Below are 27,547 nucleotides of genomic sequence, written 5' to 3'. Positions count from 1 at the left end.
CTTTCAGCCTGCTTCCTACGGGCATCTTAATAGCCAGCTTCAAACAAACTGTGAAACAAGACACAAAAGGAGAGACTACGCTTGTGACAAGAAGCTTTTATTAGCATTTGGATTTGGAAGAAGGAGATGGTAGTGGAAGAAGAAGTAGAAAGACCACGCCACAGAAGCGCCAATTACTCACAACTGAACTGTGCTCTTTTGGAAAATAAGCCGACCTTTATAATAAGGTTATAAAAGTCTTTTTAATAAGATGTTAAATATCATTAATGCAACATCAGAAGTAGAAGCAGATGGAATTCAGGAAAGTACGTTCTATTCAGAGACAAGATACACAGAAAACCTGTGGCATCTGTAAGTTCAAGTTTCTCCAACTGTCAAGTGCTCATACTGCTTGCTGCTATCAGAAGGCTTAAGCTATTGGTTAAAAAGTCCTATAAACTAGACAATGAAGAGACTACTTTACAGAAGAATACTCGTTCTTTTTCTTGGATTGCTAGTAATTTAGTACATATCGTCCATTAAAAAATCCACATAGGTAAAAAGACTGGTAAGGAACATCACAGCATTAATATCTGAGTTTGCTTCAAATAATTAGCTGGCTTTGAGAAAGCTTAAGGTTTTGGGGGTTGGCTGGGTGAATGAGGAAGCTTTCAAGGAGGAAGGAGGAAACTGAGAAAAGGGGAAGAAGCAGAACAAAGGAAGACTTCACCTGTGGCTCTGAGATCAGTCCTTTCCTGGAATCCCACCCCCACCACTACAGCAGGCAAGGACAGTCCAACTCTGCACCCCTTAACCGCATACTCCTCCCACAACAGAGAGTAGATGGCTTGACATGATACATGGTTGATTAATGTGTAACTGCATATTTTTAATGGTGTTCTAGGTAACAAAAAATTGTAAGACGGGATCTAGTCTGACCCTCATGGTCAGATGCAGTGCTAAACTGTACTGTGGCTAAGAATAAAACTGTTCACTAGAAAACTTGATTTTTTACTTAGATGAGTTTCTAATAGTACGATGAACAAATTATGTAAAACATAAATAATAATAAAGAAAAAAGTAAAACCCAAACATTCCTGGGCTCAGAAAGCACAGGGCTTAGTTAGAGACAGGGGTGCCCAGGCTCAACCAAAGGAAAACTCTGCCGGCCAAAAAAACAAAACAAGTGGATGTTAGATGCTGTCAGCTCCCTGAGGAGAAGCAGGAAATTCTCCTTATGACCACCTCCCCAGAAAAAGGCTGTTTTCAGTAACAGTACTGCCCCTCTGGTGTGGGAATCCTATAAGTTTTTTTTCCTTAAGTGTTTCAATTCTAAATTTGTTTTTGACAGTTCTGGGCTTCTCAAGGTGATCATTTAACACCTCATTAACAAGTCAATTGTAGGAATTAATTCAAATGAGCCAAAACTAATTGTAATTACACCTCAATCTGCTCAGGTATTTTTTTTCCTTCTCAACTGACACTGCCTGAGTGGGCCCAGTTCCTTTCAAAACTAAGAAGTGCTAAAAGCACAGTTTTCTATATAGAAAGTTACTTGTCATCATTTAAAAATTTATCTGGTAAATGGTTCCTATCTAGCTTATTTTGTTCCATGATTTGGCCATTCTGGCTTAATATCCAACTCCACGAGAACCCACTCATTTTCTACAATCTCTGGATTATGGGTGCATCCATTCATTCAGCAAATTTTTTTAAAAAATAAATTATTTATTTATCTTTAGAGGGGAAGGAGAGAGAGAGAAACATCAATGTATGGTTGCCTTTTGTGTGTCCCCTGCTGGGAGTTGGCCTGCAGGGAACCAGCCTGCAACCCAGGCATGTGCCCTGACTGGGAAGCAAATTTATTGAAAGGCTACTGAATGTCAGACACTAAGCTGGGTGCTACCCATTTTATTAACTATATCTTTAGCAAGAACTAAAACACATCAACACACAGCTTTTAAAAAGAGAAGCACAATTTTAGTTGCTCTGGTCAGACAGTTTCCTTGATTCATAAATAGATCTTACAGCTACATTTCTATTACTGGACCGAGGGTTAGTGATGTGTGAAGTAAAAACTAGAATTTCTAATATCTAAGTGAATTTGTCAGAATTTCCTAGGTTTCATTTTTTCTACCCACCAGCCTGTTCTAATGTAGTGTGTACGTCCACTAGAGATTCAAGCACAACACTCACCCATTGTTAACTTACTTTGGGTCCTAGTCACATGTCTCTCTCTTCTTTGAAAAAAAGGACAGGAACTGGAGAGGAAATGAGGAAAAGGTTGGGAGGAAGGAGAAAGGAGAATTTACAAAGCAGAAGGTACAGATCTCAACCTCCCTTGCACACTGCAGTTTTTCTGAAGGCTCTGCACTAAGGTCCCCAAAGGGCAGCGTGTCTTCCCACAAAAAGGGAAACATTTTTAAACAATCAACTATCTGTGTGTATGTCTAAGCCTTAGTTTCAACTTGTTTTAAGCAGGATTTATTTCCATATGTTATTAATGGACTCTGGAATCTAATAAAAGAAAAGGTTTAATCACAAAAGTAACATCTCCACGTGGTAAAACAAAATTCTAGTTGTAAAGAATATTAACTAAACAACAGACGTTTCCCCCCTTCTACCAGCTACCTCCATTCCCAGTCCCAGCAAGTGGCCCCAGGTTCTGTTTCTGGCTTTTCGGGTGGCACCGCAATGCTGAATAACACACTCACACCTCTGTTCTCGTTCCGCCAACCCTGGGTGGTAGACAGATGCTCCTGCATTTCACGTTGCCTCCACTAATCACAACCAATTTTTGTGATGATACTATTTTTAAGTCTTCTAGTGACTAATTACACAACTTCATAAATTTACAGACTGCTTCTTAACTTCAAAATGTGTTCTTTATACACTGAAGGTAGTACCTGACTCTCCACCAAGTATGACAATAGAAACCGACAAGTCTGCCCGCCTGGCCCTCAGCCTCCTTCCCCTTTCTCATCTCTGGCCTTCTTGTGGCTACTTTTACATTGTCAAGGGTTTTGATATTTACATCTGGGTTTATAACCACAGCTTAACTTCCTAACACTAGGAAGTTAGTGTTCTAGCTTTCGCTAGAACTGATCCTAACACTAGAAACTAATTAAAAACAGTATTATATTATTTCACTACATTTGTGTTAAACAAAAGAAAGTTTTTCAAGTGTCAAGGCTGTTTTCTCTGTTTTTAACCACTAAGAACTCAAGTCAAATTTTAGTTTTTATTTCATTTAAAGTGAAAGAGTTGCATAACATTTCATAGCTCACGGTGTAATTATTATGAAACAACTATTTCAGATCCACTCATTCTGGCTTGGGGGAAAAAGAGAGAAAACTCCCACTGAGCCCACAGAGAGAGAGCAGTAGAGAACACTGTGTAAAGAACAGACAGTGCCATCAATCTGACAAAGGTCATATCTTTGCTTGGAGTAGAACAGATGTTAACAGATGACCCTAAAATCAAGTGAAGTATTTAATGACAAACAAGTACTTAAAGTTCAACTCTAACCTGCTTTATGCTCATCTGTAAGTCATATTCATAAGAAAGTAAATTTAGCTGCTGTATCCTAATTTGATTCTTAACGTTCTTCCCAGGATGAGTTTCCTTATCCATATCATCGGTGAGATCCAGAACCTGCCGGTCAGCATGGAGCAAAAACTTCCCTGGCTGGGAAGCAGGCTCACAAACGGGTGCTCCTGGTTACAGGAGGGCCTGGCCGAGATGGTAAAGGTCACACCAACTGCATGAAGGCTTTCGCACTAAGAGAAAATCAGTAGCAGCATCAAATAAAATACTGCATTTATATTTAGAAAACCGAGTTATGAATATCATAAACATATTGTCTATTTTTTCGTAAGTCACACTGGTCAGTATACGCGAGGCTTCGATACAAGAGTAATCCTACAAGGCTGATCTCATCCTCTTTAGGTGCACAGCGTTCTCAACTTCCCAGAGTTGAAGAACATGATAATGGACTGAATCATAGGTCACTAACGTCTTACATCGCCTCTCTCCAAGGCACCGAAAGATTATTCATGTAACCATTCACCAAGTGTTTACTGCATGCCCACTGTGTGCAAAACACAGTTCTAAACAGAAGGAACGGAGTGAACAAGATGGCCCAAACTCCCTGTTTTCAAGTTTACATTCTACTTGGGGAAGAGAGATAATCATTTTGAGAATAAGTAAGTCAAACAATTATTGACTCTAAGGTCCTGAAACAGGCACAATTTAAGATACAAAGGAAGAGCAACACATGAGTGTCTGCCCTCAAAGAACTCATAAAATGAGCGTTACCCTAATACACTCAAGTCTAAAATAGGTCAGGACAAATTAATTAAGATCAAGTAGCAGGCTTTATGAGAAATGGTATTTTAATGTCTACTTTTGGTTAGATTTTTATTATTCTGTATTTTGGAAGAAAAATAACGTAGCAGACAGAAGTTTGTCATACTAATTCAAAGTTTTAGGGAGTAATTTTAAAAATAGATTATTGAAGGCCTGGCTGGTGTAGCTCAGTGGATTGAGCATAGGCCTGCAAACCACATGATCACGGTTCGATTCCCAGTCAGGGCACATGCCTGGGTTGCAGGCCAGTTCTCAGCAGGGGACTCACGAGAGGCAACCAAACATTGATACTTCTCTCCTTCTCTCCTTCCCTTCCCCTCTATAAATAAATAAATAAAATCTTTTAAAAATTTAAAAAATAAAAATAGATTATTTAAAATCTGGTAGTGGCAAATTTAAAAAATGGCCATAGACTTCCGCCAAGATGGAGGCATAGGTGGAAACACTGTGCCTTCTCCCACAACCAAGTTTGAATACAACAAAGGTTTGGAGAACAAAGACACAGCCAAAGAACAGAAAATTGAATTATACAGAAGTCCCACAACAACGAACCCTTCAACTGGGACCGGTAAGAGGGGCAGAGCCAGCAGCGGAGCAGGGTCGGGCAGGAAAGATCCCCCGACCCAGGCACCCAGGCACGCAGGCAGCCTGGATCCAGTCAGGGTGCAGGGCAGACTGACCGCAGTTGCACATTCGCACACAGTGAGACGGACCACGCAGGCCCCAGCGGGCAAACCCAGTGGTGGAGGGCTGACGGCAGTGGCACATTCATGTAGGACGAAACTCGCCAGCCCCAGTGACGGTGGCAGCTGCAGTGGCAGCGGCGGGAGGCAGCAGACAAGCCCACCATTGCTCCTCTTTGACCCTGCCCCCACGTACAGCGTCACAACCCAGCAACTGAGTTGCCCTGCTCTGGTGAACACCTAGGGCTCCGATCCTGCTATGTAACAGGCAGCAACAGGCCAAAAGATGGCTCAAGAAGAACTCGAAGCCCCAGAGCCGATAACTCTAGGAGACCAAGAAATAGTCAGCCTCTCAGATGCACAGTTCAGAGCACTGGTCATCAGGATGCTCACAGAACTGGTTGATTATAGTCACAAATTAGAGGAACATAGGAAGGCTAAACTAATTGAAATGAAGAGAAATGCACAGGAAACCCATAGTGATGGAAAGGAAACTGGGACTCAAATCAATGGAATGGACCAGAACAAAGAACAAAACATCCAACCAGAAAAGAATGAAGAAATGAGAATTCAAAAAAATGAGGAGAGGCTTAGGAACCTCTAGGACATCTTCAAACGTTCCAACAGCCGAATTATAGGGGTACCAGAAGGGGGAAAGAAACAGCCACGAGTAGAAAACTTATTTGAACAAATAATAAAGGAGAACTTCCCCAATCTGGCAAAGGAAATAGACTTCCAGGAAATCCAGGAAGCTCAGAGAGTCCCAAAGAAGTTGGACCCAAGAAGGAACACACCAAGGCACATCATAATTACATTAGCCAAGATCAAAATGAAGGAGAGAATCCTAGAAGCATCAAGGGATAAGGGGACAGTCACCTACAAAGGAGTACCCATCAGACTGTCAGCGGATTTCTCAAAAGAGACCTTACAGGCAAGAAGGGGCTGGAAAGAAGTATTCCAAGTCATGAAATCCAAAGACCTACAGCCAAGATTGCTTTATCCAGCAAAACTTTCATTTAGAATGGAAGGACAGATAAAGTGCTTCTCAGATAAGGTCAAGTTCAAGGAGTTCATCATCACCAAGCCCTTATTATATGAAATGCTAAAGGGACTTAAAAAAAAAAAGATGAAAAATATTAACAGTGAAAGGACAGCAAACTCACAGTTATTAACAACCACACCTAAAACAAAAGCAAACCAAGAGGACAGCTAGATCAGGAGTGGAACCATAGATATGAAGAACACATGGAGGGTTAGCAAAAGGGGAGTGGGAGGAGGAGAAGGGGGGAGAAGGTACAGAAAATAGCATAGACAGTAGACAGAAAATTGGGGGAGGGCAAGAATAGTATGGGAAATATAGAATCTAAAGAACTTGAGACACATGGTCATAAACTAAGGGGGGAAGAATGGTGGGGGAGGGGGTGTACAGGGTGGAGGGGAATGAAGGGGGGAAATAGAACCACTGTAATGGTATAATCAATAAAATATATATTAAAAATAGCCATAAATTCTCTGACCCACTTGCCATTTGGGGTACAGTCTGATGTCCCACGCACGTCTAGCAATCTGGGCTGGCCTTAGTGACCTGCTTGCTAACAACAGGTCAGAAGAGATCACGAGGACTCAGTAGGTTCTTTGGGACACGTGCTCTCTGAAGCATGTTCTCTAAACACTCCAGTCGTCATGCCATGAAGAACCATGCCACATGGGGAGGACACGTGAAAGTGTTCTGGTCACAGCCCCTGCCTAGCCTACCCTTCAAGTCGCTCCAGCCTAGCTGACATGTGAGTGAAGAAGCCTCCAGATGACCCCAGCACCAAGCCATCTGAGTCTAACCCAGCAGCTTGGGTTAAACTCAAGCCCCAGATACTGTGGAGCAAAGACAAGCCACCCCTGCTGTGCTCTGACCGAATTCCTGACCTGAAGAATTTGTGAGCACAAGGTGGCTGTTGTTTCATGCCACTAAGCTTAGAAAAATGAGTGCTAACCCAAAGCCTGTATCTAATTACCATATTTCATTTCTCACCACCTCAGTTTCATCACTTAGTACAGATAAGTTATCCAGAGATCATATGTCACACAGAGCCGTGGGGCAAATAAATGATCCAAAGTTAATTTTTCAGTGGCCTAAAGCTGTGTGCTGCTTTAAGGGTGTATACGAGGAAGGTTGATGCACCTACGTGAAGTAACTCGGTAAGTGCTGTCTATGTAGATGGAAAGATAGCTGCACTGCAGATCAAAGCGCACTGTTGTTAGCAACGCCGTCCAGGAAGGAGAGAAAGTAACAGTGTGACTGTTGTTCAGAGCCGGTTACCCAGAAGGCTCCATGCTGTGTTCAAAACATTAGAGAAATGTCTTCTTTCTCCAGGAATCAGTTCATGAAACTAAAAATGATCAATGCTTCTAAAATCTATTCCCAAAAACCTCTCACTAGAGATAATAAGGATGGGTCACAGACTGGAAATAATATTAAGGTAAAATTGTGATGGAAGTAAATAGGATTCAATCAATAAAAATCAGGCATACATTTCTTATTTCTCAAGGCAAACCAATTTGGTGCCGTTTAACTGAAAAGTGGAGAGCTCAAGGCTGAGAATGTGAGACCTTTTACGAGAGTAAAATTGATTTTAGAAGCGCTAAAAAACAAAATGTGCAATTAATGTTTTATGCCTCTTTTAACAGAAATACTTTTAAAAGTGAAAAACAAAATGAAAAATCCACTAGTGCCCTTTTTTCTGCAGTTAACACTGCCCTCTAGTGATAAAGGATAAATGTCAATGATTGGAAAGCAAACATCACACTTCATTGCTCATTTTAGTGTGTTTAAGCCAGGACATCTAGTCTACAAATGCCACCAAAGACAGAGCAGACAAATTCAAGATGACCTTTATCAGCTACTGCATGTTAAATTCCAGACTCTTTTAACAGGCATTAAACCAAGGACACTAATGCATGGAAATGGCAGCTTTTAAATACAATGGGATTGAAATATCACTACACTGTGAATTATACTTTCATGTAAAATTGTGCAATTCAAGAAAGACCCTGTAGGCTCATTGCCTGTGATTTACAAGGGTAGGTAGGATAGTGACGTTAAAGCCTCATCATCTGTAGATGATGAGAAAATTCAACAGGTCTGTGCTCACGGCACATGTAACAAACACACTGAAAAATGTCTGCAGCAACCAAAGGCTCATGTACTTGCCAGCTTGCTGATCAGGGCACCTAACTCCTCATTTGAGGAAAAAAGCTCTAGAGAAAGAGTGTGCTTGGCTGCTAAGCCTTCCCCGAGCCCAGCACGTGTTCCAAGGGAAGAACGACTGACCTCGGGTGGTGCCGTCCTTCCCCATGATGCACTCCATCGAGGTGATGATCTGCTCCACCACGGGAGGTGACAGGGACGTGGCGTACACGGCGCTGTGCGAATGTGTCCGCAGATAGTCTATCAGCTCCTGGGGGATTCACAGAAGCAAGCCATTAGAGGCGAGGCCGGCCTGCACTGGCGATGCCACCGCCTACCCGCCCTTCCACAGCCCAGGAGCAGGGACACCAGTCTGAGAGGCAGCACGGTCAGAGCACTGTCAGCAAATGCGTCAGACACAGGGCAACGTCCTCAGGCTGTTAGGGTTTTTTTTTTTAAACACACCACAACGTAGAAAGATGAGACACTGGTTTAAGAGAAGACCTCTATATACGGAGAACGCACCGTTTAGTGTTATAAATAGACCTACAATGCTGAGTTAAACAAGAAAGTGTTTTGATTACTTTTGGATACAATGGTTTACTTGTAAGTACGATATTACAGAAAACATCGTCTGCATCTTAGCCCAGGCCTGCAGCGCCCATTTTTATACACCTAAATCAAAGAAACAACGTTCTCTAAATCAATTTAAAGGCACTAAATATCCTTCACATAAGGATTTATAAAGTGACTATGAATGTGCCAGAAATTCACTGGCTGTTTCATGAGAACACTACGGCCTGCCAGAAAGAAGAATGAGACCTTGTCCTGTCAGACACGAGGTTTTGAAACCAGTCAGTTGTCTATCCCTAATCTCTGGTACCTTCTAATTTCACTAAACCTTTAAATATTCACACACAAAAAAGCTTATGTACCAGAACCAAGACACGAAGGTCGCCTTTTTTTAGTGTTATCACTTCAGAAGTACTCAAAATTGCATAAAACCCACAATAGCGTAAATATACTGTACCAAAATGATCTCCCGGAGTATTATTTTTCTGTACTTTGGTTTAGCAACAAATCTTACCAAAAAGCAATCAACTCTCCAAAGTGAGCCTAGCCTCATTAACAAAATCAGAGGCAAAAAAATATATATATCAAACTTGACTAAAACTACTAATAATGGATAGTCCCTAAAAGGCATTCCACTATGAAGAGGAAGTCCATGCTTTAAGATTTCCGGAGTTTTGAAAAGGAATTAAGAACATTTATGAGTACCTACTATGGGCCACATACAAATACTTAATATACATTGTTTTTTCTCCTAAAACTGCATTTTTTAAAAAATCACTTTTTAAAAGGGTACTGCTCAGAATTTTGTAGTATATTCACAGAGCTACAGAACCTTCATCACTACCTAATTTTAGAACACTTTCATTACCTCAAAAAAGAACCCTCATACTCACCAGCAGTCACTCTCCACCCCCTCATCTCTTCAGACCCCAGCAATCACTAACTTACTTTCTCTGTCTATGATGTGCCTAGTTTGGATATACCATAAAGAAGGAATAATATAATATGTGACCTTTTGTGACTCCCTTCTGTAACTTAATGCTTTTAAGGTTCCCATGTTGTGGCAAGGACATGTATTACTATTCCTTAAACCCTCACTACAATCTTATAAAGCCAGCGTATTTGTCTCGGTTTTACTGATAAGGAAATTGAAAGGTTAAAGTGCTTTGCCCAAGGTCTCACAAAGTTAGGGAAATATTCAAACCCAGGCCTCTATCTCCATGGTTCAAACATTTCTACCACGCCACATGTCTCAAATACCTCAGCGTTCATTATATACTTTTTAAACTGAAAAAAAAAAAAAAAACACACAAAAAAAACCAAAGCCATATACACACCAGAGCTAGCAAAATAACCTTTTTCCTTCCTGTCTCTATGCTCACCCACGACGCATTTGAGTCCAAGGGCAGGGAACTGGTCTTTCATTCCCCTCGGCTCCCACAACAGCCCCGCCACCTTGAGACTGCGAGCACAACTCAAACCCAGCGAAAGGCTGTGGCAAGCAGGCAGCACCACTGTGCGTTCTCTCATACAAGAGGGCATTCTCTGTCTCAAACCAGCATGCAGTTCAGAGCTGAGCTCAAACAAGAAAACAACAAACAATGAACAGAACCAGCCTCTGGTGCATCAGAGTCACTCACCAGGCAGCTGAAGTGTGGCCCCGCTGGCACTATGAGCCAAAGCCACAAACAGTGAGGATCTCCACATCCCAGCCCAGGATGCTGTCTGCTAAGTGAGAAGGACCGCATCTAGCAGCCAGTACCTTTCTCCTCAACCGCTCAGTTCTCACAGCCCATTTACCTTCTTGCCTCCAATGTATCCTCCGGAAGCACCAAAGCTCTTGGTGAATGTTCCCATCATCACGTCCACATCCTCAGGATCCAGGCCAAAGTAATCTACCACACCTCGACCTGTGGGGCCCAGAGCCCCGATGCTGTGAGCTTCATCTAGGTACAAGTATGCCTTGTATTTCTTCTTAAGGGCAATCACTTCAGGAAGGCGGACAATAGATCCCTCCATGCTGGCAAAACAGTAAAAAAATACATACACTGAGACTTCTTAACTCCCCAAATTGGGAGCCAGACACTTTATTACTAATTCTTAAGTTTATTGCTTTGTGAAATAGTCTAACAACTCTGCAGGCCTCCAGGGGAAGGGGACTGGGTCTTTAGAAACAAGTACCAGGACACAATTAATCCTTGTTCGCCACAGAGAAATAAAACTCATAGCAGATTCTTCAAAAGCCTGTAACTATAAGCAACATTAGACTTTACAGCACACTGCATATGCAACTAAAATTATATTAGAAAGAATTAAAAAATGAGGAGGTAACAAAGTAAGTGCAAGGGCTGCAAATAGGTAACCAAAATAGTTCTTAAAATTAAAGGTCTATAATTTGTTTTGACATATTAGAAAACATATTCTAATTCTTGACCCTATGTATAAATTCCCTCTACAAACAGTAAAATAAAGGATCCAAGTAAAAGGGGGTCTTGGGGACCATGTAGCATGATGGAAAGAATAAGACAGAAAGACTTCTGTTCTAGTGCTTACTCTGCTTCCATCAGAAAGACAAGACTAATAAAGCAGGATTACCTATATATTCCCTCCACAAGGATCAGAATCTTCTTCCAGGGCCTTCGTGTCCGAGGTTGACCATACACAATGGCATCTTTCAATAACTTCTCTAGGCTTTGCATATCTGTAACAAACACAAAAGACTGTCAGCATAAAGTACCTTCCTCTTTACTAACTTTATTCCAGAAACGCAAATACACATTTCTTATTTAGGAAGTGTGTCTCAGACAGCAAAGGACATTAACAAGATCAGAACAGAGCAGAAAAAGATAGGGCAAAATGAGGGAGCTACTGCTAGCCTGAAATAAAATCTCATTTAAAATGAAACAAATGTTCAAAACCACAGAAACTCAATAAATGACTGGCACAGTTGAGTAAGCTGGTTAGCAGGCTTATGAAATGACCAATGTTTCAAGTTAAACACCTTGTGATGCAGTTTTTTTCGTATTTGCAAAATCAATTGTGTCTTTAATCCTAGTGAGTCATTTAGATTAGAAATAATGCATTAAGACTGAGCAAGAGCATGAAAAGCTACTATACACCTCCTAAAAAGCAAATATGGGGGGGAAAACTTCAAAGGACATACCCATTTCCTCTCACCTAAGATGTTCTTAATATACGCTTTTAGAATAGCTTTATCTTGGTAGTGGGTTACAAATACACCAGCCTGATCAGTGCCTTAGATGAATTCCTAAATGCACACGTCTGTCTTAAGCAAGCTTGACAACCAGTTGAGACTGTTCCATGTCTGATTTGATCTGCTATGTGTACACAACCAAGTTCTTACGGCCCTGTTGGTTCTTAAGGTGCTTAACAGGCGCAGGAAACAACGTGGCTGGTACTGCCATTAATGAGGGTCATGATGTCCCTTTTAGGGATCAATGCTTGGAAGACCACTGACTACACACGTAAACTTTTTGCCTTGAAACACTGTCCTCAGGAACTGCCCCTCCCCTCAAACCTATGCAGCATCTGGGGTATACTTAACAAGCGTGGAAGGAACACCATCATAAAATCTGATTTTATAGTCTTTACTGCTCCTCACTGAAGGGGGGGTTACAAAGTCACATGATTTTGCTCTTTTCATAAAAAATTACTTTGGTAGAAAAGAGAAATACGGTAATAAAAACACAAATAACATGGCCACAGGCTGTGACTGTTTACACCTCCAGTTTTTCGTAAGGACACAATCTGTCTGCTCCCCAACCCAGAGACAAGAGAGGCTGTCAGTCCCGCCGCAGAAGGCAGTGCGTGGCAACCAGCAAGAGCCAGGTAAAAATGTGCTCATTGTTTTAGTTCTCTCTGTTTACATACAGAAAAAAGGGGGAAATAGATATTGATTTAAAATTTTAGATGAAGAGGAAATATCTGTAGTATAATACTTAACCATATTATTAACTTAGCAAATAAATTTAATGTCTCATGTTATACTCCCCAAATCACATGAAAAATAAGGATTTAAATTAAAAAATACCACAAAACTACCAGAAGAAAATAAGAGACTAACCCTATTATCTTTGAATATGGAAGGCATTAACACAAAATCCAAGTCATAAGACAATAAATGTGACACCATAAACATTTTAATAAGTCTGCACAGCAAGACACTGAAAACAAAGTTAAAAGTAAAACAAAAAGTACTGTAATAAAAAAGAAAAGATAAAGGGCTCCTATAATTAGTAAAAAGGAGAAACCATTTAAAAATGGCCAATTTACAAAGAAATACAAACACAACATTGTATAAAAAGTTGTTTGATACCTAATAATCAAAGAAATTAAGATGTTATTCACTTACTAGAGTAGAAAGGGTTTAAAATGATTCATGATGGTCTGTGTGAGTCACTATCATGGTGTTGAGTAAAAATCGGCACAATGTTTGGACGCAATTTGGAAAAGTACAAAAATATTTGTGCCCTTTTACACGGGCATTCTAGGACTGCTAGGAATTCATCCTAAGGCACTGATCAGACCATTGAGCCAAAGTGCAGTACAGGGAGCACCATTCCTAGCAGAACAATTTAGAAACAAACTGGGAGGTGACTGAGTGAGGGCACCTGCAGGCACTGCCTGCCTCCCCGGCACCAGGGGAGGAGCAGAGTCACATGTATTGCCTGACCAAGTTCACGATGTGTTGTAAGAAAGAGCAGGTTCCACCAAAGTAACAAATTAGTAAGTCCCAATTACATAAACAAAATGCTACTTGCATCATCCTCACTGTAAAGCACTTTAGACGAGACAAAGACAGAAGGAAGAAAGTTATTACCATCTGTAATCTTCTAACCAGGAACACACACCTAACATTTGGGTGTGTGCTCTTCTCGACTTCTGTCTGTGCATGTACTCATTTTGGTAAAAGATGGTATTAAACATACAGTTTGGGCCCTGGCTGGTGTAGCTCAGTGGATTGAGCGCGGGCCTGTGAACCACACGATCGCGGTTCGATTCCCAGTCAGGGCACATGCCTGTGTTGCGGGCCAGTTCCCAGCAGGGGACTCATGAGAGGCAACCATACATTGATATTTCTCTCCTTCTCTCCTTCCCTTCCCCTCTAAAGATAAATAAATAAATTTAAAAAAAAATAAACATACAGTTTGGTAATCTTTCCTTCCTCCCCAGATNAACATACAGTTTGGGCCCTGGCTGGTGTAGCTCAGTGGATTGAGCGCGGGCCTGTGAACCACACGATCGCGGTTCGATTCCCAGTCAGGGCACATGCCTGTGTTGCGGGCCAGTTCCCAGCGGGGGACTCATGAGAGGCAACCATACACTGATATTTCTCTCCTTCTCTCCTTCCCTTCCCCTCTAAAGATAAATAAATAAATTAAAAAAAAATAAACATACAGTTTGGTAATCTTTCCTTCCTCCCCAGATGTGTTTTAACTAGAAAACTTATGCATTTTTATTGCAAATAATAATTTTAGTCATACATAAAGATATCTCCCTCAGGGAGAAAGTCTGGCTCAGTACCACCTTCCTCTGTGCTTTTGTGGCAGCTGTTCACATATGCACCTCAGTCTCTGTACACTGCAGTCTGACTACTGGTCTGTCTACAGTCTTCATGAATCAGAGATCCTTGAGATCAGAGAGCTGCTTTAACCACCATCCCAACACCCCTAGTGTTACGGCAAGACACACCACAGGCATCTAGAAAGTCAAATAAAAGGAGAACGTCCTATTTTTATCAAAAGGCTTCCTTCTGCCTTTATTTTTATCACCAGGTAGAAGACAATAACTTTCAAAAGACTGCACCAGAAGGACATTTTAAATGTTGCTACTTCAGCTTCACTATTTTCTACTATTAATGTAACCAATGTTGCCCTGGCTGCTGTAGCTCAGCAGATTGAGTGTGGGCCTACAAACCAAAAGATCGTGGTTCGATTCCCAGTCAGGGCACATGCCTGTGTTGCAGGTTAGTTCCCAGAAGGGGATGCATGAGAGGCAACCATACATTGATAGTTCTCTCCCTCTCTCCTTTCCTTCCCTTCTAAAGATAAATAAATAATTTTTTTTAAAAAAATGTAACCAATATTACCACTGTTACTAACCCAAAGAATACTACACACTAAGGTCAACAGTGAACTGCACAGCAAACTCACTGTTGTGTTTGAAGACCCGAATGGTTGCTCCTGAGAGCCTGGCACCTAGCACCAGCGACGCATGGTTCAGTTCATCACTCAGAATCAAGCAACCCTGCAAAATCACAAGCACAGGAAGTTAAGAAGCTGGGAGAGGGGGTGAATGGAGGAGTTTCATTACACAAATTACCAAAGGCTAAAGTCATTAATAACAATAATATCTTATTAAGGAAAACTTGTACAACCACAAAGCTATCAATTTCAAAAAGTATGTCTGTGTATACACATTTATATTTCACAACACTGATGTAGTAGATGTAAAATTCTAGCCTATTAATTTCTTCATTCCTAAGATGAACATAAATATTCAGATATATAGCAACAGATTTCTATTTATACCTAAAATCTGCTCCATTGGATAGTCTCATAGAGTTTCATGGCATTTCGCGAGTTTGGGTATGATGTACTCTTTTATTCACAGAAAAAGTGTTTGAGGGAGAAGGCAGCAGAGGAGGTCACAATGCCTGTGGAAACAGTGCGTTCTTCCTCTCACTCCTAACCACACCCAGAGTTCAATGAGGGCCCGCGTATTAATCCATTCCTAAAATGACACGAAGTGCAGGCTTAGTTCTGCCCTTAAAAATCACTAAACAAGCTTCACTCTAAACCCATGTAAACATGCAAGGCACTTTCTCAGTGCAGCAGCCAGCACGCCAGCCCCATGTAACCCATGTAAACACGGGTTTCTGCTAAGGCGACGAGGTCCTCTATTGAGGTATGCAAGAGGCAGTCAACTGATGTTTCTCAGTCATTCGATGTTAAGCTCTCAGGATTTTTACTTCTTCCCCAATTCTGACTCTTCCATATCTCATGGAGGCTCTAGCCTATACCATCTGAATGCAGAAACAGGCTTCTCTGCCAATAATGGCCTCAAAATAATTGATTAGATGAAAAAAGGTATAGAAAGTATTAGCATGGTCCCAGGAGAATACAAGGAAGAGATAAGATATACAGACATACATATCTGTATTTATTTGTTTATGTATTTATTTATTTATTTAATTCATTAATTACAGAGTATTCCTGGATGAACACTTAACAAACTTACAATAGCAACTGTCTGTCTGAAATTTTTACTGTGTGTGAAGCTTTTATTAGGATAAAAAAAAGTCCCCTAATTAAAGATGTGTAGGTTAAAAACGAAGAGAGGTGGAGTTGGAGGTACAAGGATGGTCTGATGGTTTTTGATGCCCCAGTAACAATAAACGCACCAGACATAGGTTTTGTAAACACTATTCTCCAGTAAGAGGAGTCAGGGCTCAGTGGAGAACCACGTGGCTGACCCCGAGGTCAGGATAGGTAAAAAGAGCCTAGTGCATCTTGTTATGCTACACAGAAAGTGCTTCAGAAAGAAAAACGGCTGAAACTGGAACAATGTGAGCCACAAAATTATGCAATACATCAACATAAAGGAACACTGAGTGAAAGGTACACAGGAACTCTCAGTACTCTCCTGCAACGTTCCTGTAAGTCTAAATTTATCTTTGGGGGAAAAAGTGCTAAAATTGAAAAAAAAATGAGAAACTGACAAAAAAATAAAGAGAGGCCGAATTCCTCTCCCGCGAGCCTCAGACCCTGTCCCTAACGGCTCTTGGCGTCCCACTGCGCTTTAGAAAGGGCCCCTCCTTTCCCTCTCCACTGCACAACTTTCCTTTCTTCTCTTCCCATCTAATTTTTCTTCTGGCAAAATCTGCAATATGATTGTATTCTTTAGGTTTCTCACCTCCTTTTTAGACAACCTTATTCACCACTTCTGTGTATCGATGTATTTTTTAATCTAATATACTATGAGGCTCTATTACATCCTTTGTTCAAAAATAAACATTTCATGTCAGCAGTGAACATCTAAATGTTTAACGTTTCAGACATTATGTTAAGGGTTGTAAATACAATATCACTTTTAATCCTCACAACAAATCTGTGAGGTAGATATTATTAGTATCCCCACTTTACTTCCGTGGAAACTGAGGTGTTACAAGTCTTGCCCAAGGTCACGAGCATGCGAAGTGACTAACAAAAAGCTTCTACTTCTCCAACACATGCTCTTAGTCAATCACCTGGCTGTCTCTGACTTTAAGCTGAGTAATCAATCACCTCACAAAGAAATTTAGTATGAAATTTAAGGAAATATTAAAACTGGATTAGTTGCTGCTTCGAATGGCTTAAATTATATTTAATAACATTTCAACTACAACGTTTGATTTGCACAATAGACGATGAAAGTAGTATCTTCCATGTCTGTATATAAGACATCTAATTTTAGACAGTTACTTTTAGAGTTTGTGAGCACAAGAGAAGCAGGGGGAGACTACTTAACCCCACTAGTATAAAAAAATTCTAAGACATTCCAAATAAGGATCACAAGTTTATGATGCCAAAATGTACCATTATCAATGTGAAGTCAAAGAACCACACATTCATGCCTCTCAGGACATTTGTCCATTGTAGCTCAGTCGCTGAATTTACCACCACAGATTTGTTACTATTTCTTTATACCCTTTTAATGTCCACAGGATGTGCAGCGATACACCTTCTTTCATTCCTGCTACTGATAATTTCTGTCTTCCCTCTTTTTACCCTGACCAGTCTGGCTAGAGAGCTATCAATTCTATTCACTTTCTCAAGAACTAGTTTCAGTTTCACTGATTTCTCCTACTGTCTACTTCCTAGTTCACTGACTTCCGTATTTCCCTGTATCACATCCTCCCAGTCTTTGTGTTTAATTTGCTCTTTTTCCCCCCTAATTTTGTATGTTAGAAGTTTAGGTGACTGATTCAAACTCTCATTTTTTCCTAACACAAGCATTTAAAGCTGTGTATTTCCATCTGAGCATTGCTTTAGTTTCATCTCACAAGTTATATCTCAATTCGAGTACTTTCTATTTGCCATTCTCTGACCCATGAACCACTTTAAAGTGTGTTGTTTACTTTTCCATTATTTGAGGATTTTCCTGATACCTCTGTATTACTGATTTCTAATTTAATTCCACTATGGTTAGAGAACATATTTTGAATAACTTCAATTCTCTTAAATTTATTAAGGTTGGTTTAATAGCCCAGAAAATGGTCTATCTTGATAAATGTTTTTCTGTTGTTGGGTGAAGTGTTTCATAAGTGTTAAGTTTATCAATAGTGTTTTTCAAATGTTCTATATCCTAATTGATTTTCATTCTATTTCTTCTATCAATTACTGAGAGATGGCTATTGAGATGACTAATTACAATTCTGTTTGTCTCTTTCTCCTTTCCAATTCATCAATGTTTGCTCCGTGCACTCTGACGTTCTGTTATTACGTACCTACACATTTAAAGTTGTATGTCCTCGCCCTGTACAGTGTGGCTCAGTTGGTTGGAGCATCGCTCCACAGACCAAAAAGTCACGGGTTTGATTCCAATCAGGGCACACACCCAAGTTGTGGTTTGATCTATGGTTGGGGCATGTACAAGAAGGCAACTAATCGATGTTTCTCTCTCACATCTCTCTCTGTTTAAAAGCAATGAAAACATATCCTCAGGTGAGAATATAAATGAATGAATGAATGAATGAATGAACAGAATTGTTATGCCCTGGCTGGTGTGGCTCAGTGGATTGATTGATGGCCTGCGAACCAAAGGGTTGCTGGTTCAATTCCCGGTTGGGGCACATGCCTGGGTTGCAGGTCAGGTTCCCAGTGGGGGGCACACAAGAGGTATCTACATACTGGTATTTCTCTCCCTGTCTTTCTCCCTCCCTTCTCTCTAAAAAAATAAAATTTAAAAGAGGTCTTAAAATAAATAAATAGAATTGTTATGTCCTCTTAATGGAATAACACCTTTATCATTAACAATGTTCCTCTTTATCTCTAGAAATATTCCTTGTTTTGGAATCTATAGTAATATAGTCACACCAACTTTTTAAATATTGTTTGCATGCTGTATCTTTTTCCCTCCTTCCACTTTTAACTTACCTGTGTTTTTAAACTTAATGTAGGTTTCTGGTGGAAACCTATTCAGTTTTGTCTAATCTGACAATTTTTTACTTCTACAATACCTGGAATGTATAAACCACTTACATTTAATGTGATAGCAATATAGTTGGGTTTAAATTTCCTCTCTTGCTATTTGTTTTCTATCTTTCCACCTGTTCCCTGGGGAAACATATTTATACAACTGAAAATGACTTCAGAGTTAACCTAATTCAAGTACTTCATATCACAAAAAATAATAATAGTAAGTAAATAAATTAAGCTTAGAAAGGTTGTGACATTGTTCACAGGCCCACAGCTAAATTTGACCACATAACCAAACAAAAATTCAAGTCTTTAACTCACTAATCCACTGATTTTTTCAATACCATTCACAGATATCATTGTTAAAATGAGAATAAATAACACTGAGGAACTGTTCAGACAGACAGTGCCAATCTGCTACAGTGTGATTTACATCCTCCCTGATCACTTCTCTTTTCTACTGCCCCCAACAAACTACCCGCAACCTAATGTGTGTGTATACGTATTACTTTTAGCCTACATTATTAGTAACCAATATTACTAACACACACACACACACACACAGGTTTTATCCACATATCTGTGAGCAACATACATTATAGTGAAAACAAGTATGTATTTTCACATTTTTCTATTTATAAACAAATTACCTGTTAAATAACTTCCAAAACTAAACATTCTTTCTTCCATAACTTTAGCCTTTTATGAGCTTTTATTTATTAGAATCTCATCAAAACTGGATGAAGTGAAGAAGGCAAGAGTCACCTAATGGAAGAGGGAAGGATTGTGGCTGCCAGAAAAAAAGCGTCAACTGGTGTAGTCTCCACGGAGCACCCGTACCCAGACATCTGTGACAGAAGTGTCTTCGGGTACCTATGTTAGCCTAATGTTTAGGATAGTTTCTGGCCTGCTCTGAATGCTTTAAAAATAAAGTAAGATATATACAAGGGAGTTTTCACTCATGACAGACTTGGTCTTACTTTGCTAACAAGAGCAGGGATGTTCATTGAATTTGTTGCAAATCCCATGCCATATGCCATAGCAGCTTCCACTCCCAGGAAACTCGCCACAAGCTTTTCTAGTTCTTCATGCTTGTCCAGGTTTCCTGTGTGAAGAAGTTAGTGCAGTCAGTATCACCAAATCCCAATTTAAGCATTATTCGTTATTATCAGAAATCACAGAGACCTTGTCAAGACAGTGGCATAGGTATAAGAGGTACTCACTTCTTGCCACAACCACATCAAAAATACAACTGAATTACAAAACCACCATCATTCAGATGGTTAAAATCTAGCTGAAAGAAAGTCCCACAACGAAGGCTTTGAAGAAGCCACACTTGGAGATGAGAAATGGGCTGTTCCCACCCACATGTGGTGAATAAAAATCAACAGTCTCTACTGTTGAGATTCCCCCCGAAGAGTGAGGGGTCCCAGGCCCCGCACCAGACCTCCAAGTCCTGGGTTCCAGTGCCATGAAAAGAAGTCCCTATAACTCTGGCTATAAAAACCAGTGAGGATTGTGGCTGAAAGAAGCAGAGGGCTTCTAGAGTCCCAGGAAGTTCCTCTTAAAGGGTCCATACAAGGACTTACTGGGACTCACTCCAAGTTCCAGCACCGAGGCAGCAGCTAGAAAGACATCAGGGACAATCAGGGAGGAGCCAAACTGTCTGGCTTTAGGGTGACAGCTGAGAAGCAGCTTTCTCCCAGACAGAAATGCTGGCAGGGGCCACTGTTCCTTTTCTGAGGCACCCTCCTGTCCCCCGCCCCCCGCCCCAACACACAGCCAGCAGGTGGGTGCTATACTGAGTCTCCATCAACCTGGCTAACATTGTTTACCCAGGCCTGGTGATTCTGCACTACCCAACTTCTGGGTCCACCCAAGATGTTTCCAGTGGCTTTTCCCTATGAACAGCCTATGAACAGCCTTTGTTTGCTCAGGCTTTGGGATCTCCTCAAATGTCTCAAACAAGCAACATCTGGCCTTGGCATGCCCCATACCTCTCGACAAGTGGTCCCAGGCCCAGCCCTAGCAGCAGCTGGTCTTGGTTTATAGCTTGGCCTCTCGTGGGCACCTCCCAGCCCACTAAAACTAGCAACCATCTGCAGATCACTTTATAGCTTCTGCTAGGTAGCCCCAAAGCTGAACACAAGTAGCAGTTGACCTTGGTCTGAACATCCTGGGAGGCCCCAGAGCCTGTGCACCCAGTGGACGGCTTCAGACCACACTGAAGCACCACCCCACCACCTCCACAAGAGACACACTCAAGGAGAGGACTCTGGGCACCAGAGCCCTTCTGAAGTAAGTCCTGCTCTGTGGTGTGGGCCCCTGCATAGCTGGTCCTCCATGGTGCTTGCAGCCATTCAGCCTGGGGTAAATCCCTCCCACTGATGTGTCAACAGCAAGGCTCAACTACAACAAAAAGGTGTATGGGATGTGTGCACCTGCAGTGCCCAGCTCAGGTGAAAGGGAGGCTGTGCCATTGGACCCTACAGGACACCCACTGCATTAGGCTACTCTACCAAGGCTGGGAAACATAGCAGCTCTACCTAATATACAGAAACAAACACAGAGAGGCTGCCAAAATGAGGAGACAAAGAAACATGTTCCAAATAAAAGAAAAGAACAAAATTCCAGAAAAAGAACTAAAAAATGAGACAAGCCATTTACTAGATATAGATTTTAAAACATTGGTTATAAGGATGCTGAATGAACTTAGGGGAAGAGTAGATGAACTTAGAGAAAACTTGAACAGCACAAAAAAAGACATGAAAACCATTTAAAAATCAGTCAAAAATAAAGGATATACTAACTGAAATGAACAATAATTTACAGGGAATCAGGGGTGCTAGAAGGAAAAAAGAGAGAGCAAGAAATTGAAAATGTATTTGGAAAAATTACAACAGAAAAATTCCCTGAGCTGGTGATGGAAATAGACATGTAAGTTCAGGAAGCACAGAGTCCCAAACAAGATGAACCCAAAGAGAACCTCACCCAGCCACATACATCATAATTAAAATGCCAAAGGTTACAAAGAGATTCTTGAAAGCAGCAAAAGTAAAGCATTTAGTTGTTTATAAGGGAGTTCCCATAAGATTGTCAGCTGATTTCTTAACAGAAACTCTGCAGGCCAGAAGAGATTGCAAGAAGTATTCCAAATGATAAAAAGCGAGGACCTACCCAGTAAAGCTATCACTGAGAATCAAAGGTCAGATAAAGAGCTTCCCAGACAAGAAAAAGTTAAAGGAGTTCACCGGCACCAAATTAGTAGTATACGAAATGTCAGAGGGTCTTTTTTAAGAAGAGGGGGAAAAAAGAGCAAAATATGATCAGTAAAATGGTAATAAATACATTGAAACTAAAAAACAAAATAAATGAATAAGCAGAACAGAAACTCACAGATACAGAGAACATTTTGATGGTTGCCAGATAGGAGATGGGTTGTGGATGGGTGAAAAAGGTGAAGGATTAAGAAATACAAATTGGTAGTTAAAGAAAAGTCATGGGGATGCAAAGTACAACACAGAGTACACAGTCAATAATATTCTATTAAGTATATATGGTGTCAAGACGGGTGTGAGATTTATCAGGCTGATCACTTAGGAAGCTATATCATGTCTCGTCAATGTATACACCAGAAACTAATATAGCATTACATGTAATAGAAAAGAAATCGTAGTCTACATGTTATAACCTTTCAGACTAAGGTATAAAAAAGTCAGTACTATGAAGAGTAACGGCTCATAAACAGCACAACAGTTAAACTGAGATTCAGCACCTGTGGTAGAATTTCTGTAAGAGGACTGCCAACAATTTCTCCCGTTGGGAACCCCTGCCTGGTTTCAGGAGCTGTAACCCCACCATGGCTGAGGCTGAGTGAGTGACCTTTGGACCATAAGCCACTAAGGAGACAAAGCTTATCTCCCTGGTGGGTGCACCGCTTTTGCTCCTTTTACTTCATCCATAACTGGCCCCCGATGCTTGATTGGTTAGCCAATGATGGGTAAGATTCTCCAAGGAGGGAACAACCTAAGACAGGCACGATCACATGGAGGTCCCAGGGAAGGACTTGGGGGGCATGGAGAAAAGGGGTGATGGACCCTCGCCCCTTGGCTTTGATAAAGCCTGACTCCCTTGAGTCCAGCAGAAATCTCAGAAAATTCCTCGGCTATCTGCCTCCTCTGCCTGACTTAAGCCTGAAACAATGACAGAGGGCCCTGTGCTGGGAATGGTTGGCTCCCTGGGTGATCAGGCCTGAGAAAGGATGTGTAAAATCCTGTGAGGCCTACTTTGCTAAGAATGCTCTTAATTAAATGATAAAGACCCGAGCAGGAAATGAGTTTGTTTCCCAAAGTTTTGTAGCCTATTAGCTGATAGACCCTGACTCAGAGGAAGCCATAATAGTTCTTCAGGGCTTTTAGCATAATAGTATACTATCTATTGTTTGATCCTTACTGCTTGACAATTAATAAGCTGTACCTGTATTCCTGTGCAAATTAAACTCAATAAAAGCCTGTCTAGGCAAGGGTCAGTGCGCTCTTCCCTTGAGAGGGTGGCCAAGCCACTCTGAGGTGCGCCCTGCCTTGAGGGAGTAGCCGTGTGGTCCCTTTTCCTCCACAGGATTCAGTAGCCCGTGTGAATTTGTCTCATGTCTCATCCATGACACTGTGGGCACTGCGAGCCGGTGCACACACCATTCTTCCAATTCCTGTTCCCACATGGTAGGTCCACATCTAGGCCTAGGAGGCCTGGAAACATTTGCTTTTATACTTTTGAAGTTAGTTGCCACACATACTAATCTAACTAGCCTGTTATAAAAAGAGACTATGGACAGAAAGGGACTCTGGAGAATAAAGACTAAGGGGAGGGTGCAGCCAGCCCTAAGCTTGTCCCACTGCCCAGCTGAGGTGCAGACATGAGGGTGAAGCCATCTTGGATACTCCATCCTCAGTCATAATGACCTGCCCTACACATCATAGAGCTGAGATCAATGTCAATCCCTCACCAAACTGCAGAATCACAAGGAAATAAATGTATGTTTCTGTTTTATGTCACTAAGCTTTGGAATGGTTTGTTACACAGCAAAAGACAGTTTAGCACCTTCTCTCACTTAGATCTGACTAGCAAGTTTGTATTGTTTACGCTGGTACTCAATTCCTTAAGGATGGAATAATACTGACTAGGGAGACTGGCTACAGGCAAAGACAAAAGATGTTGAGACTGCTGAACTTGGATGCTGAGTGTCCTTAAAGCTTAATGAAGTCATTTAACCTCTGTGGGCCTCAGTTTCTCCTCTGTTAAATACCAATAGTAATATTTGCTCTATCTACCTCGTGACATGTTACGAGGATCAAGAGAGATAATATGTTCAAGCACATTATAAAATATCAAGTGTCACAAAGATGTGTGATTTCTGTATGTTGCCAGTGCTCCCTTAACCACATCACTGGGGACCCTGAGTGAGGACAACCCTGCTGTACTTGCCAGTCTCTAGACCCACAAGAAATAACAATGAGTCACTGTTTTAATCCAGTAAGTTTTGGTGTGATTCACAGTAGTAAATATTCAGAAAGGTGCCTTGTGACTTTTATGGTATCAGTCTCTGGATGGAAGAATCTGGAATCTTCCTTTTAGCTAAACAAATGAAGTCTCTTTACATGAATCTGTTATCTCTTACATTTTATAGACTTATACTACTAGTAAAAATAGTTAGCATTTATTGAATATTTACCATTTTGCAAGCACTTTACACGAATTAGCCTATTTAAACCTTCAAATAGTCCTATAAGGCAGGAATTATTATTAGCCCCAGTTACCAGTATAGAAATAGATTAACCTTCATATGCTCACGGGCTCAGACATTAATGGTGCTCGTTAACCACTACCATTTGCAAAAGTCAATAAAGTCAACATTAAAGTTATAAATGGAACAATAGTACAGAACTTTTCTAGAGATATTCTGTATGTATGACATAATGGAAAAGATAAATATATCTCAAAGTGTGTTGAAAGCACTAAAATCATCCATCAGTTTAGAAAAATAAAGCATTCTTTACTTGATATAAACTACATGGCCAAGCATGTACTTGGGTACGTAATATTCTAGTTCTCTATCAGTATTATTCCCTCCTGAGTAAAAAAGTTGAGACTATCAGCGAGCCCAACCTAGCCTACACTCACCAATTTCCTGCCGAGTGCTGCAGACACCAACTCCATACTCCTCTAGGACTCTGGCAGCTGCCTCTTGACATGATCCAGTATTCCGTGCAAATCCAAGATAGTTGTAGGAACCCATGTTTATAACACCTTTAATTGTATTCCCTGTGTACCTGTATTTCAATAGCAAGAAAGTTCATGAAACCCACAAGCAAGTCAAATGCCTACATGTGACAATAAATACCAAAGGAAGCACTATGCATAGGAAGTAGAGAGAATATGGTCTAAATAAAAAGTAGCTCAAATTCACTACCAGTAAGCAAAATGAAAGTTAAAAATACGAGTTTTCATTGATCAGTAATGATAAATATTTAAAAACTGACCATATCTAGTGTTGGCCAGGGCAGTTTTGTGCACTGTAGATAAGAATGTCAGTCAGTACTTTTCTTTGAAGGCAGTTTGGTAGAACTTATCCATGAAAAGATATACAAACTCTTTGACTCGGCAATGTAATGCCTACACAATGGACCACAGAGACACTACACAGCTGACCACTTCCCTTTTCCAGGCACACAAACCAGTGACATTCCAAACTGTGGAAGCTCAAGGTGGCCCCCTAAGTGAGGATGACATGGTTCAGAGACCCCTGAAGTGAGGACAAGAAATGAACTGCTCATCTTTCACCTTGAGACTTTCACCTTTAGCACAGGATGATGCAGCCTAAGCTGCATGTATGCACCGCAGCCATCAATACAGTAGGACACTCAGGAGCCACTACAAATAATGAGCTTGCTGCAGATATACACAAGAAGGATGTTACCGATATGGTAGCAAGTAAAAAACAAGATGTAATATGATTCCTACATATGATGCCGTTTCGTAAATTGAAAAACTACCTATGTGTGTAGCCCTAGTACATACACTGCCCCACAGAAAACATACGGAGAGATAATACACAACAAACTGACAGCACCGATTACCTCCAGGGAGTGGATTTACAGAGGGACAGTGGACGCTGTCCTGGGGGAGTTTCAATTTATTTGTATTGCTTGTCTTTTTAAACAAAAAATGACAATGCAATTGTATAATACTTGAGCTATCTAATTAACAAAATAAAATTTTACGAATATAAAAAGCTTTCTAAACTACACAATTCATTTAAGTAAAAACACTCCACATAACCTTGAATCTTTGAGAAACCAAAATATGCAGAAATAAATTCCGATACTTGACGCTGGGAAGTGGTGTAATAGAAAAAGGCAGTTTGTCTTTGTCCTTTATTTTGTTTGATTAGGTCAAATTTTGGTTTCAACCATAAGCCAACAATATAGCAAACTAATAAAAAATGTATTTTAAATGTCTCAGCTTCTGCTGTTTCTATGGTTACATTTGCAACAGAGTATTTTCTGAAGTGAAAAAGCTCCTTTTTTGTTGTTAAGAAATAATGTCCCAAACAAGACTCACCTGAACGACCAGTTGTAATCACGAGACTCTCTCTCCATGATGTCCACCCGGGCCCCAGGCACGCTGCAGATGGGCCGATTCCAGTTGTCTCTAATCCTCATGTAGAGGTTCCTCGTATAGAAGTTTTCAAAATCCTGATACAATGACACAAAGTCCTGCCAACGAATGGCGAAATACAATGAACTTAACTGAGTCACTTTTTAAAACTTTACAACTTCCCTTTTCATACTGCAAGGGCACTTAAGATTGAAAAGTCAATTTCACTTAATTAACAGATATGAAAAACATTCTTGAAAGGCATAAATTCTGTTTACTTTAAAACAACCCAATCAGGTAAAAGCCATGTAGCTTTGATGGCTACCCTATAAGAAATGGTTGCAAATAACTACCTGATTACATGAATACAGAGGCAAAGAATTTAACTAATAAAGTAGGTCTCATAAAACTTGGTTGTACATTTCTATCATTCAATGGTTTTCCTTCCTAATAAACTCAAAAAGATTGCTCTTCTGCCTGCTACCTCAAGTAAAACACAGACGTGGGGAATTGCCATAAAAAAACCTGTAATTCCAGCTTTAAGTAAGAAAATAACTCCAAAACTAAGATTCCATTCTTGGCATATTTTCAAGAATCAAAATGAAACAAATTCAAAGAAAAATGATAAACAAGAAACACTAAGAAGTAGCTTATAAAAACAACCCTATCTCCTATTTCTTTCCTTAGCTGGGAGTTTTTATAAAAATTTAAAAAAATATATTACAAAATTCTCAAAAATGAATTTCCATGACCACAGACCTTTAAAGCCCTTCTTTCCTCCAGGAAATTACATTATACTAAAATTAAGTCTGTAAAAAATGAAGTCACAGTGGAGCTAAAATGAATGAATTATGTGCTATTTCCCATGTGGTTTGACCACTCTTAGAATACACATGGCCAGACCACATAGA

The 27,547-nt window shown here is 40.5% G+C and overlaps 1 protein-coding gene across 1 annotated transcript in view; it reads right to left on the bottom strand.

Moving 5' to 3' along the window:
- The window catches only part of SPTLC2 (serine palmitoyltransferase long chain base subunit 2), a 106,894-nt gene that overhangs the window by 43,293 nt on the left and 36,054 nt on the right, over window positions 1-27,547 (bottom strand). Inside the window, exons 3-9 of the mRNA XM_037031125.1 lie at window positions 26,601-26,755; window positions 25,161-25,309; window positions 19,964-20,088; window positions 14,958-15,051; window positions 11,380-11,485; window positions 10,585-10,804; window positions 8,356-8,482 (exon numbers count right to left, since the gene is read on the bottom strand). Coding sequence (XP_036887020.1) covers window positions 8,356-8,482; window positions 10,585-10,804; window positions 11,380-11,485; window positions 14,958-15,051; window positions 19,964-20,088; window positions 25,161-25,309; window positions 26,601-26,755 — 976 coding nt within the window. The remainder of the gene's footprint in view (window positions 1-8,355; window positions 8,483-10,584; window positions 10,805-11,379; window positions 11,486-14,957; window positions 15,052-19,963; window positions 20,089-25,160; window positions 25,310-26,600; window positions 26,756-27,547) is intronic.

The sequence above is a fragment of the Sturnira hondurensis genome, unplaced genomic scaffold, assembly GCF_014824575.4.
Source record: "Sturnira hondurensis isolate 20B ecotype Veracruz unplaced genomic scaffold, ASM1482457v3 Scaffold0021143, whole genome shotgun sequence".
Lineage (NCBI taxonomy): Eukaryota > Metazoa > Chordata > Mammalia > Chiroptera > Phyllostomidae > Sturnira > Sturnira hondurensis.
This window is presented reverse-complemented; position numbering and strand designations above follow the sequence as displayed.